Source organism: Hyaena hyaena, unplaced genomic scaffold, assembly GCF_003009895.1.
Source record: "Hyaena hyaena isolate Hyena2069 unplaced genomic scaffold, ASM300989v1 scaffold_72, whole genome shotgun sequence".
Classification (NCBI taxonomy): domain Eukaryota; kingdom Metazoa; phylum Chordata; class Mammalia; order Carnivora; family Hyaenidae; genus Hyaena; species Hyaena hyaena.
The window spans coordinates 3,069,962-3,089,273 of record NW_024080703.1 but is presented as its reverse complement, the minus strand read 5'-3'; the positions used below and the strand labels follow the sequence as shown (position 1 = coordinate 3,089,273).

At 37.7% G+C, this 19,312-nt stretch overlaps 1 protein-coding gene and 1 long non-coding RNA gene across 2 annotated transcripts in view; both read right to left on the bottom strand.

Annotated features, from left to right (window-relative positions):
* The window catches only part of DNAJC1 (DnaJ heat shock protein family (Hsp40) member C1), a 210,995-nt gene extending 193,190 nt beyond the window's left edge, over nucleotides 1–17,805 (bottom strand). Inside the window, exon 1 of the mRNA XM_039233065.1 lies at nucleotides 17,228–17,805. Within this exon, the coding sequence (XP_039088996.1) occupies nucleotides 17,228–17,434 (207 nt within the window). The 5' untranslated portion in view covers nucleotides 17,435–17,805. The remainder of the gene's footprint in view (nucleotides 1–17,227) is intronic.
* LOC120232372 lies at nucleotides 145–17,123 on the bottom strand. Its single transcript, XR_005528552.1, has 3 exons — nucleotides 16,835–17,123; nucleotides 493–639; nucleotides 145–276 (listed from the first exon to the last, which is right to left on the bottom strand). It is a non-coding gene; the product is annotated as an uncharacterized LOC120232372 (long non-coding RNA).
* Nucleotides 17,806–19,312: the final 1,507 nt, after the last annotated feature.

Below are 19,312 nucleotides of genomic sequence, written 5' to 3'. Positions count from 1 at the left end.
TTCCACTTACTTTACCTGAAGTTCACCAGCTTATTTTTTAATAAATGCTTCTCAATTTGTCATATGCCTTTGTTCAATTTTCAGAGTCCAGAAATAGTTGTTTTTGACAATTTTGTCATCATTTATTTCATCATTTTGGGGGTAGGTGGGTGGGGAGACTTGCTGAGCTCCTTACTCCATTAATCCAAAAGCCTTGCCTCTTGTCTTTCACCCTCTTCCACTTTCTGTCTTACAGCAGCCTCTAAATTATGGCTGCCAATATTTTTGGTCAACCACCTGTAAAATTTTTTAAAATTTTGTATTTACATTTGAATTTCATATATCTTATTCTTTAACTTATATGTAGCCATAATTATACTAATATATGGTATGTTATAAAACATATATGAAGACATAAAATTTTAAAGAGTAAAATAAATATAAGTGAATAAAGCTTTAACATTTTCTTCCTGAGCCGAATAACTTCTTTTATACCCTGGACAAGGTAAGTACCTGCTCCTCCACCCAGAAATCTCAACCAGGAACAGGTCATACTTTGCTGATGCCTCCACTTATAAGTATTCTTCCATGTTGTCATGTGCTCTTCACATATAATGTTATTAGCGATTACACATCACATCAAGAAAATATCTTAATTTACTGAAACAATAGTAAAGAATTGGAAATAATCAAATTTTAACCAGAGAATGTTTCAGTAAATACTATAAAAAAATAATGAGTTAACAGATATGGAAAATAGTTTTGTTATCAGTTTTATGACATAATCTAGATGGTTTTGCATATTCTATTCTATCACAAAAACAAAGGTTAGAAATATTGCTGCAGAGACAGGGTTGTTATCCACATCAGAAAACCAAAAATGATTGTCTGTAAGTGAAATGTCTTTAAAAAGATCAATATACTATGGTTCCCTTCCGTGCCAGTATCTTTAAATACTTCCTTTAGATTAACAACTGAATATTAAATGTATCTAATAATTACAAAACAAATGTATTCCTCAAATTATGTGTACACTGATTATATTTAAGTGCTATGAATCCAAAACGAAGGACTCTTTACCTTTCCTTGTAAATCTGACTTATATACTTCTTTCCTTAAAATAAATCATTTATTAAAGCTTCAAGAAAGGATCATTTAATTCCATGAAGTTAATAGCCACTGAAATTCTATGATTTTAGTATTGTCATCAAGTTAATTACTAAAAACAGTTTTCAGTGAGGTTAACTCTCACTGTCCTATGTTTTGTTTTTTACATCTTTGAAGACTGAATGTAAGAGAACGTAATATTATTTCGGCCCAGAAAGAGTCTTTTTGTTTTTTAATTTAAATTTTATTTTAGAAAGAGAGAGTACACATGAGTGAGGGAGAAGGGCAGAGAGAGAGAATCTCAAGCAGGCTTCACACTCAGCATGGAGTTAGATCCCAATGCAGGGCTAGATCCCATGACCCTGGGATTATGACCTGAGCTGAAGTCAGGAGTCAGATGCTCAACTGACTGCGCCACCCAGACACCCTCAGAAAGAGAAAGACTTTAAGAGGTTTGCAAGTAGTATATGTTTATAGCCAACATGTATACCTGCATATGGTTTAACTTTAGGACCACTCATTTCCCCCAGCAATGGCTTTTATGACATGTATCTTGACATTCACTATCTCTCCACCTGTCATATTTTTCTAACTAGATTCAAGGCAAAGTTTAGAACTCTCCTCTGGGCATCTCTAATAATAGGGCCATATACATCACTCTGAGGTAACGGTATCTACTTATTACCATATTCAAAACCTTGTGAGATTTGAGTATTTTAGAAATGTTACTTGACTGGTTTGGCACTCAGACTTGGAATAAAGTCTAGGAACAGTGGTCAGAAAGTGAACTGTCTACTGTCCCTTTTAATACCTAAGTAATAGTCTCTTATAGTGCTGTGAATAATAAGCCTGATTATACTTCTGGATGATAAATGGTTAAATGTTCTTAGAAACAGGAAAACTGGCATTAAAAATAATAATTATTATAAAAGAAATGCAGCTTTTAAAAATATTCTAGGGTTAAAGCAGCACTGCAAGAACTTGAGGGCCTTCCTCCCTAACCCCACTCTAAATACATACCAATGATACAATTTAAATAAACTACAAACACGTAGCCATGATAAACACTAGTTAAGCATCTCTGTAGACAAAAACAAATGGAAACGTGTAGCCCCAATTAGAGCTGAAGGTACAGTCCTACTGGACTCCATACTACAAGTAGGCAGAAAATGAGAAATCTGCCTCTCGAAGAGTGGTGAGGACTAAAAGTACTCTACCAAAGTCCTGGGATCAGAGCCAGGCTCAGTGCTTGACACCAACAGTTGCAGTGGGACTCTACCACCCATGAGGGGGAAAAAGTAAAAAGTGAAAAGGCGACTACCTGAGGCGATAGCTTATAAAATATTATATATCTGACACGGGAAGAGGCCATGGTTTCAGCCCCACAGCTGGGACCAGGGTAAGCGATCTGCAGGGTTGGTGGCTGGATCTGCAGTGGCCCCAATATAACCTCAGGAGGGAGCCCTAAGCTGCCTATAGGAGTAAAAGCCACTGTGAAGCCCCTAGGGAGGGCTGCATAGAAAGGAGAAACTCCCACTCAAGATGAACTTAAAAACCGAAATTTTATTGAAAGAAATGTATCATTTTAATCATGAAAGAAAGACTATTTCCTTCAAGCTGAACCACCTATACACAGTTCTTTATAATAATCCCCAAGTGTAAAATAGTCTTAGATCACAATGATGGGAAGTTTGAAGTAGACACACGACCTGCACAACTGCACACATGGGTCCTGCTTCAAAAGTCTATAACAACCTCTGGGTACAGTTTTAATTAAATTAATCTTGTGGTCCATATTATCAAAGCTGGCATTCCCCAAATCATATTAGGTTTTCAACTTTTAGAAATCTTCTGTTGCTGACTTTGAGAAGCCCAGGGAATCATTCATAGTCATCTCCAATCATGCTAAATGTAATTCCAAGACAACATAACTACGGTGGCTTGGGTCTTCTCTAGGGTGGAGTTAGTACATATCTAAAGACCATGAAAACAAGAAGGCTCCCAAGGGTGTCTGTATATTTTCTATTTAATAGCTTTACTGAGGTATAATTGATACACAAAAAAGTGTGTGTATGTGTTTTTTAAGTAACCCTACTATTGTAGAGAGAATCGACAAGTACCTATTTTCCTTGTGCATTTATTTTAAGGCATTTCAGCGCAATAATTTACAGGGAATATATATTCAGGGGAACTTCAAAGGAAAAATGCAAATGAAGCTGAAAGTTATGATTTGGCCTTTACATAACAACATTTCCATTGAAACTTAACAAGCTGTTTCATAAGCCTACTGTTAGACATAAAACAGGGTGGGTGACCATCTTCTGGGAGACCTACAGAAGAGATTCCTATATGAGGAAGTAGGTTTCATACTGGTAAGATCTCTTCCAATTTCAGGATTCTACTATAGGTTTTTTAATTTTTGTTTTTGCTGTTTTTTTCACTCAACATAGAAATTTTAATATCTCTGACCTCAGTGCAATTTCTTTCTTGTGTCAAGATTATTTAAAACAATAGCTAGATATAAGAATCATCAACATTAAGATCCACTTCTATTCCTCAACTGTGTATGAAATTGCAAAAGGTGAAGTCAAAAAGATCAGCAATTAGTTATTCTGTCTAAAGGAAAGCAATATAGGAACTATGTAGATGCAGCAGAGGCATCTAGTAAAACAGGATGACTTGAAATCCCTGACAGATATTTAAAGAGCCAACATACTTACAAATAGAAGTGCATCCCGAAACCTCCTCTGAAAACCGTTTCATAAAAAGACAAAATAATCAAAATAGATGACAGTAGAGAATGCAGAGACTATTTCATAGCTAGCAACATATTTGATGGATGAGTTTCAAAAGAAATAGAAAGAATGGGAAACCTCGAGGTTAAAATTACACAACACCGGTGAATTCTTGGTTACAGCAACATTGAAGACAACATATTAATAACACTTGAAGAATTATCAAATAGGCAAATCAGCCAAGGTAAATAACCAATTTGAATGAAACTGATTACTTTAAAACACCCTTATTGGTAAGCAGGCCTCTATACATGGACGTTCAGAGCCCACTGTCCCTAGAGGAGCTACAGCAACTGTACAGATAGCCTGTATAGGCCAAAGAAAAGAATGGAAAAATACAGATAACTAACTGGGAAAATGAGATTTAGCACAACTGGAGCAATCTAAAAACAAAACAACAAAAACTATGCTCAGTTAAAGTGCAATAAACAAATATGAAAACTACGAACTATGTCCTGACAAAATGGAAATAGTAATTAGTGACGTCATCCAAAGATATTTAAATCTATCTCTACACAACAGACATGCTAATTCCCTAAGCCTGTGCTTTCCAAAGTGGTAGCCATTAGTCATATGAGCACTTAAAATGTGTTAGCAAAATTCAGAAACCAAATTTTTAATTTTATTTGATTAATTTACACTTAAATGTAAAATATGTTTGATTCAGTTACTGGAAAGCTTTTAAGTATGCTTGGAAGAATCTGAGCACATGAATCTACTTGTTAGCTGTACATTTTATGAAACCTCAGTGCAGATCAAGTATTTTCTATCAAAATTTAGCATCTGAAGTGTACTAGAAGTATAAATGTATAATGTGCATACCAGATCTTGAAGACAGTAAAAAAGCTAGAATGTGAATTATCTTATTAATATTCATTTAAAATGTGATTACGTGTTAAAATATTTGATACACTGGATTAAATATATTATTAAATTGTTTTAATATTTCTTTTTAATTTTTAAGTGTAGCTTTTAGGAAATATAAAATTACAGACATGGCTTGTATTATATATCTATTGCACAGAGCTACTCTAAGGGATCAGTGGCTTGATAAAGTGTCAAACACCAAAAATCTGAAATATAGGTCAGGATTTCTAAGTAAAATATTACCGATCTCCCAATGTTACAAATATTACTTTAGGCTACTCAGCATTTGTATATTTATATATATCCAAAGTTATTTGTATCCTCTTCACAGAGGATTGGTACAAATTCTCTGAGTTGTTGCAAACTATGGTAATGGTTAATGGTTACTCCGTCATCCAGAATGAGTCATCAAGTATCTGAAGGACACGAATTCATCAGAGACTTATTGGTTCCTTTAACATTCAGATTTTCTCACTGATACAGTAAATAATGCTTTTGCATCTATGAGAGCTAAATAAGGATCTTGAGTATAGCAAAGATTTTAATAAGACTAAGGTTATAGAACTATTATATTTATGTATGTGTGTGCACAGCTGCATACACACACACACGCACTTGCACGCACACACACAGGCTTATACATTTTCCCCTAGAACTAAGACATCAGAACTATATGCCTTCACAGTCCTTTTCCAACCTTTTTTACACCATGGCATTTCACAGAAAATTCCATTTGTAAAGACACACTGGAGGAACCTAAGGCCACCCAAAGGGAAACATCATTATCGAAGCACAGTTGCTTGTAGCACACCAGTTGGGAAGCTTGGTTTTAAAGGTTCACACAAAACACTGCAAAAATCTCTGACCCATATTTTATCTTTACCTGACTCAAATTTTATTTTTACTTATGCCTACAGTTGTGAAAATACAACCCCTCAACATTTTTACTGACAATATCCAAAGAAGGCCACAAGATGGAGATATTACGCCATTACCATTTTTATTTGTTAATTTATGCATTTTCCCACATTTCCCTCTCCCTATGTACTCCCTACCTTCTCACCTCAGTGGTATTCTCAGCTACTGTCTCTACCCCTAACATTTATTCTGATTCCTCTACCACTCTGCTTTAACAAGCCGTGTTAGAAGTATTATATGAATATTATATGAACATTTGTTCTTAAAATTAAAAGCAGGTGAATTATTTTCTTCTAGCTCTGTATTTTTCTACCTCTCTAAAATTAAGATAATATATGTATATATTTTTCTCCTATAGGTAAAAATATTTTAAAAATTTGCTACCCACAAAGTAATAAGCATTCCAAAAGTCATTTACTAGAATACATTCTGTTACTTTGTAACGCTATATAGATTTACTTCATGTTGATATTGCTCCAAACTTCTCTGGAACTCTTCTTTGAGAACAGTCCTTAAAACAGTTTATGAACCTTATAGTAAATTTACATTCAGATCTTATTATCAGTCCAAACAGTGTTTACCCAAGCTTGCTAACCCAATTTAGTCATGGAACTTAGCTCCAAATGACTATTAGATATACCTAAAACTCAAATCCACCTTAAAGACTTAGTATTAATGAGAATAACCTGCCAAATATGCTGCAGGCTTTGAAGGTGATTCAAAATAAGTGGTTTCAACAATAGTTTGAGAGATGGCAGCATTACTGAAAACTTCTGACACTTTCCACAACAACTAATTTTAATATGTATCTAATTTACTCTAAGTTAAACCTCATATGTTACTTCTAAAGGCAAGATACAAAAAGTCACACATTAATTCTGTGAACTACTACAGAACTTGCACAGCATGGCAACCATTTAAACTTTATCAAATGTCTAAGCTAAAAAAAACTTTAAACACAAGAAGCTATTTCCCATCATAAATAAAAGATCCATTAAAAAATACCGTACGATATGGTAAAATCAACTACAAGTAAAATCACAATTTCCAGCTATCCTATAGTATACATACATGTTAACTTTCTCAAATCAAATTTAGAAACCAACTATTTACACAAAACACCGCTTAAAGTCAGAAAAGAACCAAAATACTAATTTTTAATCTATTAACTAAAAGTGTGGTCATTGAATATAACCATAAGATTTGCAATATTTTTTAATTCCAAAAAGTCAGAGGCTTCCTGGTAAAATATAAATACGATTGTCATGGGACAGCTTCCTTATCTTGACCCATTTTAATGTGGTATGAATAAAGTCCTTAAAAATTGACTAGAAATAAGAAATCTCTACCTTCCTTAGTAGGCATGGAAGGCCTATGATTTCCCTATGATCTGTTTGGACCTTTCCGGTAAATGACAATGATCTTTCTGGTCTTAACTTGTTTTGACTACTGCTCATTGTAAAGTCGCATGTAGCTTTTTAAAATTTGTGTGCCTTCAATAACCAGGAGTTGTAGGTGTTCCAGATTTTGTTTAACTAAGGAAATTATTCCCTCTTAGAATTCTAGTGTTTGTGCTCAGTGGCATTTTAATAATGCTTTTTTTCCGTTTTAATACTGCTGTTTATACTATGATACCCTTTATTTAATTCTTAATCTCAGACTCTTATCTTCAACAATTACTCTTTACCTTTAACAATTCAAGTTCTATTCGCTGACTGTGTAGCTGCACAGAGCTTTATGATTCCTGCCTCACTGGCACTAAAATGGGTGTCTAATAATGAAATACTTATTCTCTCTAACCAGAAATGTAGAATGTGACATACTCTTGCTTTTGCCACATGCCCAATTACGTAAGAGATTTCAATTGGTGGATATTAATCAGAAACACCTACTAAATGAACTAATGAATCCTAACCTTACTTAATATTTTTTAATGTTTTTATTTAGTTTTGAGAGAGAGAGAGAGACAGAGCATGAGTTGGGGAGGGGCAGAGAGAGGGAAACACAGAAACTCAAGCAGGCTCCAGACTCTGAGCTGTCAGCAGAGCCCAACATGGGGCTCAAACTCACAAACCACGAGATCATGACTTGAGCCAAAGTCAGATACTTAACCAACTGAGCCACCCAGGTGTCTCTCTACTTAATTTAATATTAACAAGGATTGTAATGAGAGCCAAATTCTAGATTAAGTTTCTAATTAAGTCCTAATGACACTCTTCAACAAAAATTTCAGTAAATATAAGTTAAAAACCCAAACATTTAGCTCCTAAAACAGAATACTATGATGTTACTTAAAACACAGTAATCACTTAAGTTGGGCTTGAGAAAAGAAGACTTCAAGGAGACCCTTACCACAGAGATAAGAGAGTTAAAAAAAAGAGTCAGAAATGAAAAACTGCAATAACTGAGATTGGAAAAAGGCTTGATGCAATGAACACAAGGCTGGAAGAAACAGAAGAATGAATAAATGATACAGAAGACAGAAAAATGGGAAATAACGAAGCTAAAAAAAAGAAAGAATAATTATGGAACACAAGAATAGGCTTAGGGAATTCAGTGACTTCATCAAATGTAATAATATTCATATCACAGAGTCCCAGAAGAAGAGAGATAAAAGGGGGCAGAAAATTTATTTGAGGAAATAATAGCTGAAAACTTCCTTAATCTGGGGAAGGAAATACACACATCCAGATGCAAGAGGCAGAAAGAATGCCCATCCGTATCAACAAAAGCTGGCTAACACCAAGACCTAAGATAGCCTAATTTGCAAAATATATGGGATGCCTGGGTGGCTCAGTCAGTTAAGTGTCCAACTCTTGATTTCAGCTCAGCTTATGGTCTCACAGGTTCATGAGTTTGAGCCTCACATCGGGCTCTGCACTTGAAGTAGGGGGTCTGCTTGGGATCCTCTCTCTCTCCTCTCTCTACCCACCCCCGCATTCATGCATGTGTGTGCCCACGCTCTCTCACACACAGGCACACAAATAAACTTTTTTTAAATTTGCAAAATATACTGATAAAGAAAAAATCTTAAGAACAGCATAACAAAATAAGCCCTTAACTTACAAAGGAAGAGCCATAAGGCTAACTGGAGATTTCTCAACTGAAACTTGGCAAGCCAGAAGGGAGCGACATGATACATTCAAAGTACTGAATAGGAAAAGTCTGCAGCCAAGAACACTCTATCCAGCATGACTTTCATTCAGGATAGAAGGAGAGATAAAGATTTCCCCAGATACACAAAAACTGAAAGAAATCATGAGTACTAAACCAGCCCTGCAAGAAATATTAAAGGGCACTGTTTGAGTGGAAAGACCAAACGTGACAAAGACAAGAAAGGAACAGGGAAAATCTCCAATAACAATGACAAAACACGTAATAAAATGGCATTAAATACATATTTATCAACAATTACTCTGAATGTAAATGGACTAAATGCCTCAATCAAAAGACATAGAATGTCAGAATGGAAAAAAAAAACAAAAAAAAAACAAAACAGAACAAAAAAACAAGACCCAACTATATGTCCCCTACAAGAGACTCATTTTAGACATAAAGACGCCTGCAGATTGAAAGTGAGGGGATGGAAAAACAGTGATCATGTTAAAAGAAAAAAAAAAAAAGCCGGAGTAGCAATACTAATATCAGACAAACTAGAGTCTAAAACAAAGACTATAACAAAAGCACTGTATCATGATAAAGGGGACAATCCAACAAAAAGATCTAACAATTGTAAATATTTATGCATCCAACATGAGAGCACCCAAATATATAAAACAATAGCAAACATAAAGGAAATAGATAATAGATAATAATCAATGATAGATAATAATACAATAATGGAAGAGGACTTTTTAAATTTTTAATGTTTTATTTATTTCTGAGAGAGAGAGAGAGAGAGACAGCGTGAGCAGGGGAGGGTCAGAGAGAGAGAGGGCGGTACAGAATCTGAAATAGGCTCCAGACTCTGAGCTAGCTGTCAGCACAGAGCCTGATACAGGGCTCGAAACCACGAAGCATGAGATCATGACCTGAGCCGAAGTCAGACGCTTAACCAACTGAGCCACCCAGAAGCCCTGGGAGAGGACTTTAATACCCCACTTACATCAATGGACAGATCATCTAAACAGAAAATCAACAAGGAAACAATGGCTTTGAATGACACACTAGACCAGATGGACTTAACAGATATATTCAGAACATTCCATCCTAAAACAGCAGAATACACATTCTTTTCAAGTGGAGATGGGATGTGTAGATCACATACTAGATCACAAACTAGGCCTCAACAAGTACAAAAAAGATGGAGATCATACCATGCATATTTTCTGACCCACAGCACTATGAAACTTGAGATCAATCACAAGAAGAAATTTGGGAAGACCACAAATACAAAGAGGTCAAACAACATACTATTAAATAATGAATGGGTCAACCAGGAAATCAAAGAAGAAATTCAAAAAATACATGGAAACAAATGAAAATGGAAACACAACAGTCTAAAATCTTTGAGATGCAGCAAAAGTGTTCTGAAGAGGAAAGTATATAGCAATATACGTCTACCTCAAGAAGCAAGAAAAAGCTTATAAACAATCTAACTTTACCCCTAAAGGAGCTAGAAAAAGAACAAACAACACTTAAAACCAGCAGAAGGAAGGAAACAATAAAAATTATGGCAGAAATAAATGACATAGAAGCTAAAAAAAGGTAATAATAAATTTAAAAAATAATAAAATAATAGAACAGATCAATGAAACCAGGAAATTGTTCTTTAAAAAAATTAACCAATAAACGCCTGGCCACACTTATCAAAAAGAAAAGAGAAATAAATAAAATCACAATGAGGAGAAATTAACAACCAACACCACAGAAATACAAACAATTATAAAAGAATATCATGAAAATATATATGCCAACAAATTAGACAACCTGGGAGAAATAGATAAATTCCTAGAAACGTATAAACTACCAAAAGTGAAACAGGAAGAAATTAGAAAATAAGAACAGGTCAATAACCAGCAAAGAAATTGAATAGGTAATCAAAAATCTCTCAATAAACACAAGTCCGGGGCCAGATGGCTTCACAGGTGAATTTTACCAAACATTTAAAGAAGAGTTAATACTTATTCTCAAACTATTCCAAAAAAACAGAAAAGGAAGGAAAACTTTCAAATTCATTCTGAGGCCAGCATCAACCTGCTACGAAAATCAGACAAAGACTCCACTAAAAAATAGAAAACTATGGGCCAATATCCCTAATGAACCTGGATGCAGAAATTCGCAATAAAACACTAGTAAACCAAATCCAATAGTACATTAAAAGAATCATTTACCACAATCAAGTGGGATTTATTCCTAGGCTGCAAGTGGGGTTCAATATTTGCACATTAAGTCATGTGATATACCAAATTAATGAAAGAAAGTATAAGAACCATATGATCCCTTCAGTATATGCCAAGAAAGCACTGGACAAAGTACAACATCTATTTATGATAAAAAGCCTTCAACAAACTAGGGCTAGAGGGAACATACCTCAACATCCTAAAGGTCATATACAAAAACCCTACTGCTAATAATCATCCTCGGTGGGGAAAAACAGTTTTCCCTCTATGGTCAGGAACAAGACAAGGCTGTCCTCCCCACCACTGTTATTTAACAAAGTATTGGAAGTCCTTCCTAGTCACAGCAATCAGACAACAAAAAATAAAGGCGTCTAAATCGGTAAGGAAGAAGTAAAACTTCCACTATCTGCAGATGATATGACTCTGCATATAGAAAACCCAAAAGCCTCCACCAAAAAATAGCTAGAACTGATACATGAATTCAGTAAAGTCTCTGGATACAAAATCAATGCACTGAAATCTGATGCATTTCTATATAACACTAATGAAGCAGCAGAAAGAAAAACCAAGAAATCAGTGCTATTTACAACTGCCCCAAAAGCCTTAGGATACCTAGGAATATGCCTAACCAAAGAGGTGAAAGACCTGTACTCTTAAAACAATAAAACACTGCTGAAAGAAATCGAAGAAGACATGAAAAATGGAGACATTCCACACTCATGCACTGGAAAACAAATATTGTTAAAAAGCCTATACTGCCCAAAGCTATCTACATATTTAATGCAATCCCTATCAAAATAACACCAGCATTTTTCCACAGAGCTAGAACAAATAATCCTAAAATCTGTATGGAACCACAAAGACCCTGAATAGACAGAGCAATCCTGAAAAAGAAAAGAAAAGCTAGAAGCATCACAATTCTGGGCTTTACATTATCGTACAAAGCTGTAGTGACCTAGACAATATGATACTGGCAAAAAATAAACACATAGGCCAATGGAACAGAAAACTCAGGAATGAATCCACAACTATATGGGCAATTAATCTTCAGCAAAGCAGGAAAGAATATCCAATGGAAAAGAGACAGTCTCTTCAACAAATGATGTTGGGAAAACCGGACAGCAACATGCAAAAGAATGAAACTAAACCATTTTCTTACACCATACACAAAAATAAATTCAAAATGGTTTCAAGACCTAAATGTGAGGCCCATTAAAAATCCTAGAGGAGAATACAGGCAGTAGCCTCTCTGACATCAGCTGTAGCAACTTCTTACTAGATATGTCTCCCGAGGCAAGTGAAATAAAAGCAAAAATAAATCATTAGGACTTTATCAAAATAAAAAGCTTCTGTACAGCTAAAGAATTTATCAACAAAACTATAGAATGGGAGAAGATATTTGTAAATGACATATCAGATTAAGGGTTAGTATCCAAAATATATAAAGAACTTATCAAACTCAACACCCAAAAACCAAATAATCCAATTAAAAAATGGGCAGAAGACATGAAAAGACATTTTTCCAAAGAAGACAATTCAGATGGCCAACAGACACATATAAAGATACTCATCATCAGGTAACTACAAATCAAAACCACAATGAGATACCACCTCACACCTGTCACAATGGCTAAAATCAACAACAGAAGAAACAACAGGTGTGGATGTGGACAAAGGGGAACTCTCTTACACTGTTGGTGGGAATGCAAACTGGTGCAGCTACTGTAGAAAACAGTATGGAAGTTCCTCAAAAAGTTAAAAATAGAACTGCCCTATGATCCAGCAACTGCACTACGAGCTATTTACCCAAAGAATACAAAAATACTAATTCAAAGGGATACTTGCACCCCTATATTCATAGCAGCATTATCTACAATAGCCAAATTGTGGAAAGAGCCCAAGTGTCTATGGCTGATGAATGGATAAAGAAGATGTGAGATAAACATAGAGATACATAGATAGATAGATAGATAGATAGATAGATAGATAGATAGATAAACCTATATACACACAATGGAATATTAGCCATAAAAAAAGAATGAAATCTTGCCATTTGCAGCAACATGGATGGAGCTAGAGAGTATTATGCTAAGTGAAATAAGTCAGTGAAAGATAAATACCAGATGATTTCACCCATATGTGGAATTTAACAAACAAAGTAATTGATCATAGGGGGGTGGTAAGAGAGAGAGAAAGCAAGAAACAGACTTAACTACAGAGAACAAACTGATGGTTACACAAGGAAGGTGAATAGAGGGATGGGTTAAACAGGTGATGGGGATTAAGGAGCCCACTTGTGATAAACACCGGGTGTATATGAAGTGTCAAATCACTAAACTGTGCATTAATATTACACTGAAATTAATGTTGCGCTGTATGTTAACTGGAATTTAAATAAAAACTAAAAACACAGTAACCATTTCTCACTTTCATAATATAGAACTCACTTTCGCAAGTGTTTTGATGAAAATAAAGGTTTTTAATGACATTTAGAACTACAGTTTCGATGTAAAATGGGCTAGGGTCCTGCTTCTCCCAATCAAGAATTTCTCTTTTCACTACAACTCTTCTCCTTCCACCTCTGCACATCTCTATACAAGATAATATTTAAGTATCTACTATGTACCTAACTAGGAAGTAAATAAAGATACCATTTGTCCTAAAAATGAGGCAACTAACTGTCCAAGGTTATAAGTCAGAAACTGGCCTGGTCAAATTATAAAAGTCATCAATTATTCCGGTTACAGAGTTTAAAAAGTAACTAAGTTAACTATTTTAGATCTGATGGAAAAGGGGATAAAATGGATGGTACATTTGGTCTCTACCACCCCCGGCTTCTAGTTGGCATATGGACATCACAAAAAACATTTTATATTGATTGTCTCCAATGCTTTCCCTTCTTTCTCTCCTGAACCCAATCTAACCAGGCTATTGATCTCACCACCACACCAAAGCAGCTCCTGCTGAGGTAGCCAAAGGTCTCTACACTGTCACATTCAACAGTCAATTCTCAGACTCACCTTATTTAAATTACATCAGCATGATCACTTTCTCCTCTTTAAAATACTTTCTTTACTTGACTTGAAAGAGACCATTTTTTTCTTGGTTTGCCTCCTAATTCACTGGCTATTCCTTCTCCACCTCCTTTGCTGGTTCTCCCACATCTCCCTGACTCTTAAAGTTTGGAGGTCCATAGCTTAACTTCCAGACCTCCGGTTTTCTCTTCTTACATTCCTTCCCCCTGGTGAACTTACCCAGTATTATGGCTTCAAATTACCTTCTAAGTGGCAAGGATGCCCAAATTTATATCTACAGCTCAAACCTTTTTCCTTGTAACTCCAGACTTATACAACCAACTGTCTATATGCCAGATCCATTTGAATGTTTAACAGACACCTTAAATTCAGCATGACCAAAACCAAATTTCTGATTTTCCCCCAACCACTCCTGCTTCTATACCAGGCTTCTCCATCTCAGTAGATAGCACCTGCAATTAGACAAGTATCTATTTAGTGAGGCCAAGAGCTTTAGAATTATCCTCAACTTTTTCTTTCTCATAGCCTAGATTCAAATAATCAGTAAAATTCTGTCAGCACTTTGTTCAAATTAAATCCAGAATCTGACCAGATTCATTCTTACATTCTACACAATTATCCCACCAGGTAACTAATGGCATATATACAAACGATCCTCAACATGATAATCATCCTGAAATTTAAGTCAAATCATGTACCTCTTCTGTTCAACTCCCCCAACATGGATCCTCAACTTATAGAATAGCCAGAGTCCATGACTCTGATCTCATCTCCCATCTGTCTCTCCCCCTCCACAACCCCACCCTCCGTTTACCCTGCTCCAACCCCGCTGGCTGCCTGGCTATTCCTCAAACATCATGCAAGCTCTTGCCTCAAGGTCTTAGCACTTACCTGCCACCTTTCTTGAATGTTCTTCCCCAACTTGTGAATAGATTCACTTCCTTACTCCTTCAGAGGCCTTTTCTGACCTCCTGGCATTTAGATTTACTTGTTTGGCTGTTTACCATTATTTCCCCATACTAAAAAGTGAGTTTCGTGAGGCCAGCGGGTTTTGTTTTATATACCAGCCAATTCCTAGTGCTTAAAATTTAGCAGGCACCAAATAAATCTCTGTTGAATGGACAACAAAACTGATGAGTGTATAGAGCCAGGTTGCAAATCTGAGTAACCTATCTACTTTGTCTTGCTCCCTCATGTCTGGCTAGTCACCAAAAGATTGATTGGCTTTGAAAATTACACAGTCAGGACTGAAAAGAGGCTTCATTTGTCTCTACCAAATTCTGGTCCCCTAAAAGTCTTCCAAGAAAGTTAAGATTCAATGTAATGTAAAGAACTTGTCCCAATCAGTGTCTATGCTTGGGTAGAATACAATTTCTTCTGTCACTCATTTCAATTTCAACACAACTAGAGAAACACAGATTAAAACAATTTTCAGGATCCTTCTTTTCAAATTCTACCTTTACATAGAGTTTTCTTGATTATCTATGCTCCTTTATTTTCCCATCTTTGCCCAAATCATACTCTGGTTGTTGATACTGCCTAATTAACTCTGAAATTAAACTGCACGAAATTATAAATGAAAATTCTATGAGGGTTCACATGCAAGCTAGATTATGTAATCTATATTTTAAACTACTGCTACTAAATTTCTGTATTCTTTCAAAGGGGTTTAATTTTCCATCAATAACTGGAAAGCATCTTCAATATCTTTGGACAGGTTATATATAACTCTCTACAGAGTTTAATCAATCATGATAAATTCTAAAAAGTATTCTTGATATTTAAGGGATTCTTAAAGCCTTCAGAGTTATATTTTCACTAATGATTTTTAAACATATTGTATCATCACTTACTCTGAAAATGAGGTATACTTTGTCTCCATGAGTAGGAAGCAGCATCAAGTGAAGATAATGAACATAGACAGATATCACATAATTACTTGCCTGTAAGAATCTGAAGTGTGAAATGCTTACACTTTATAACTCTTACAAAAATGAAATCGTTAAAATCATGGTGCCATGGCAAAAGCAATTTTATATTCCATTATATTTCATTTAAATGTAAATTTCCATTTAGTGTTAGGTTCAGCAGGCCATACAAATTTATGATAGCCATGGGGGGAAATATACATTTCATATCTAGTCATGTGAAGAGTGCCTTGATGACAATTATTGGTAAACCTTAATTTTTTTTTACCCACGTAACTATTCACGCCATTTGTAAACGGCTCAGTCAGATCGTGTGAAATTCTGAGTCCTTCGCCCTATTATCCTTAAATCAGTGAAATGTCATCTTCTTGACAGCAGGTTTCGGATAGAGATTGGATATCTGTGCTCACTCACGACTCCCAAGGTAGGAGTAAAGATCAACAAACGACCTTACAAGGTAGTCTCAAGCTAAAAAAGAAAGAAAAAGAAAGAAAACAATCTAGTGCTATTGGTTGGGCTTCTCTCCCTGTAGCATCCGAAGTGCCTCCAATGCCCAGAAAACTTGATGGCTCCCTCTCATCTAATTGCAGGATCAACACGGTGGAGGCTTCAAGAGCCTCCAGGTTTCTAAACTGTGATACGAACCCCTATCCGACAGGCTAAAAAAATCCAAAGTACAGTGCAAGAAAAACTTCGCCACACGGACGCCAACCAAAATGCATTCCTATCTTCCCGGAAAGGAAGAAGCAAAGGAGTAGCTAAAATAAAAAGTGGAACCGGGTAGGTGAAAATTTAAGGGAGACGTAACTATTCTTTCCACATTCAAGGGCCAAGAAGGAAAGGTGTAAAAGGTCTACTCGTACCACTCACTCTTCCTTCTTCCTCCAGCACAGCCGGCTGGAAGGATCCCCCGCAGAAAGGCAGGGGAAAGAGACGGTATCACCGGCCCGGGCTGGTGGCGCCGTCCAACCTGTCACTAAGACCGGAACTTGAGACGAGGAGCGCGGCGAAGAGAAACCGGGGGAGGGGGGCAAAGCCTGCGGCTACGGTTACGAAGAGCCCCCGCGGTGGGCCGAGCAGAGGGGGACAGCCGGAACCCAGGATAACCGAGTCGCGGCCGCGGTGCCCGGCTCCCTCCGGGGAAAGCGGGTCCAAGCCCGCCCCACCCCCTCCCTTCCGCCGGGACTTGCCCGTTTCTCCCCCCGCGAGCGGCCGAAGGAAGCGCGGCACTCGGGCCGGCCGGCGGCCCCGCTTACCTGCTCCACTCCGAGGAACTGGTAGAAGTTGAGCTGCACCTCCTCCACCAAGTCAAATAACTCCAGGTCTCCACTCTCCCAGCCGTGTGCCGGCCCCACGGCCGCCAGCAGCAGCAGCAGCAGCAAGAGCAGTGGCGGCGGGAACCGCACAAGCCGACGCCAGCGGCGCCGAGGAAGCCGGGCCAGCGGGGAGCAGGTAGCCGTCATCGCGCCGGGCTCGGAAAGGTCACCCGCCTCACTGTGCCGTCGGCCGAGACCGGGGACGTGGCGGGCTGCGCGGGCTGTGGGAACAGCGCCTGTCAGTCAGCAGCGCCGGCAGCCGCACCGGAGCAGCCCGCCCGGCGGCCCGCCCCAGCGACCGAGCGAAGCAGGGGCAAGGCAGGGCGGCAGGAGCCCGCGGACTCGGCGGCGGGATGGCGGGCGGGGCCGCAGCAGGCTCTACGTTCCACCGACCCTCACCCCTAGGCCTACAAACAGCTGTGAAGCCGTCGCCGGGCGCCGAGGTTGCAGAGGGGGAGAGGCTTCCCCTGGCCTCAGCCAATCCCAGGCCTTGCTTCCGGTGACATCACGTCTCCTAGCAACCGCGGGTGGGTAGGCGGGGCCGGAAGTAGGGAAGCCGGGCGCCCCAGATCCGGGCCTCTGAGAAATGCTTTTCTGTAGCTCGCGCTCCCTGAGAAGCGCATAGATTAAAACATATGGGCGTCACGCGTGTACCTGGAACATACTAATTATAAATTTCCCCCGAAATATCTACCTTTGTATTCCCGCTCCCATATTGAAAACCAAGAACATATTTGAAGACTGAGTTATTGATTATGGCCTCTGTTCCATGCATTTCATGATACTGCCAGCATAAAGTTATAGGAAAAGGGGCAAATCTAGTGAGTGGTCCAGAGTGTCCTTTATGACAGAGGTAAAGCATAAGTGGAATTAAGACCAACACAAAAACTATCGTTCTAATGAAGATTTACAGGCATAATACCATAACATAGGCAGCCTGGTAGAATTAATAATGGTCAGTCATGGTCTTATGGGAAGTGCAGTTTATCCACTTAGTCCATTTCTAATTGGAGTTCCTTTCCCAACTGAGATGTTTTTAAAGACAAAAAGGCTTAAAATCCCCTTTCTCTTTCCTTGCCTTCTAGTGTCTTGCCTTCTAGTCCTACGCTGCTTCTGTTCAGTATCTTTTAAATGTTTTTCCTCTACCACTATTGCTTTCTCTTGCATGAAACCTTATTATCTTAGGCTTCTCACACTTCACTTCCCGAGCCCCCCACTCCCATTGAAGAAGTAGAAGGGAAGAAAAAAGATGCTTGTATAACAGGATGCTTGCCCAGTTTTGAAACTATTACATTATATTTTTCTCATCTTAGACCTGGCCAGTTAAATTCAGCTCAATAGGGGAATGATAAAACTACTTTCACTCCTACAGTAAGAATATATTTGATAAAGGTTAGAAAAACAGTATCTAGGAAGTAACTCTTAAGAAATCCTTTCATTATTATACATCTTACACTATTTTTAAATAGTCATAAATGAATACAAGAATATCTTGCTTTAAAATGTATATGCTTGAATTCAACACATTTTAATTTCATCATGAGGCTTACCTTTGAAAGATAAGAGAGCAGGGATATGTTTTTCTGCTAGGGCTGCTATAACAAAATACCATAGACTGGATGGCTTAAACAACAGACATTTATTTGTCACAGTTCTGGAGGCTGAGAAGTCTGAAATCTGGGTGCCAGCATGATAGAGTTCTGATGAGAGCCCTGTCTGGGTTGCCAACAGCTGCCTTCTTTCTGTTCCCTCACAAGGTGGGACTGGGGGATGGGAGGGTGGGAAGGGAGGAAGGGAGAGAGAGAGTAAAAAAGAGAGAATGAGATCAATGGAGACGTGTGTTTCGTCTTATAAGGGCACTACTTGTACAGTCGGAGCTCTACCATCATGACCTTACCTAACCCTAATTATGTCCCAAAGGCCCCATTGCCCAATACCATCACATTGGGGATTAGAGCTTCAACATATGAATTTTGGGGAAACATGTTTAGTCTGTAGCAAGGGGTATAACCTTTTCCATGTATC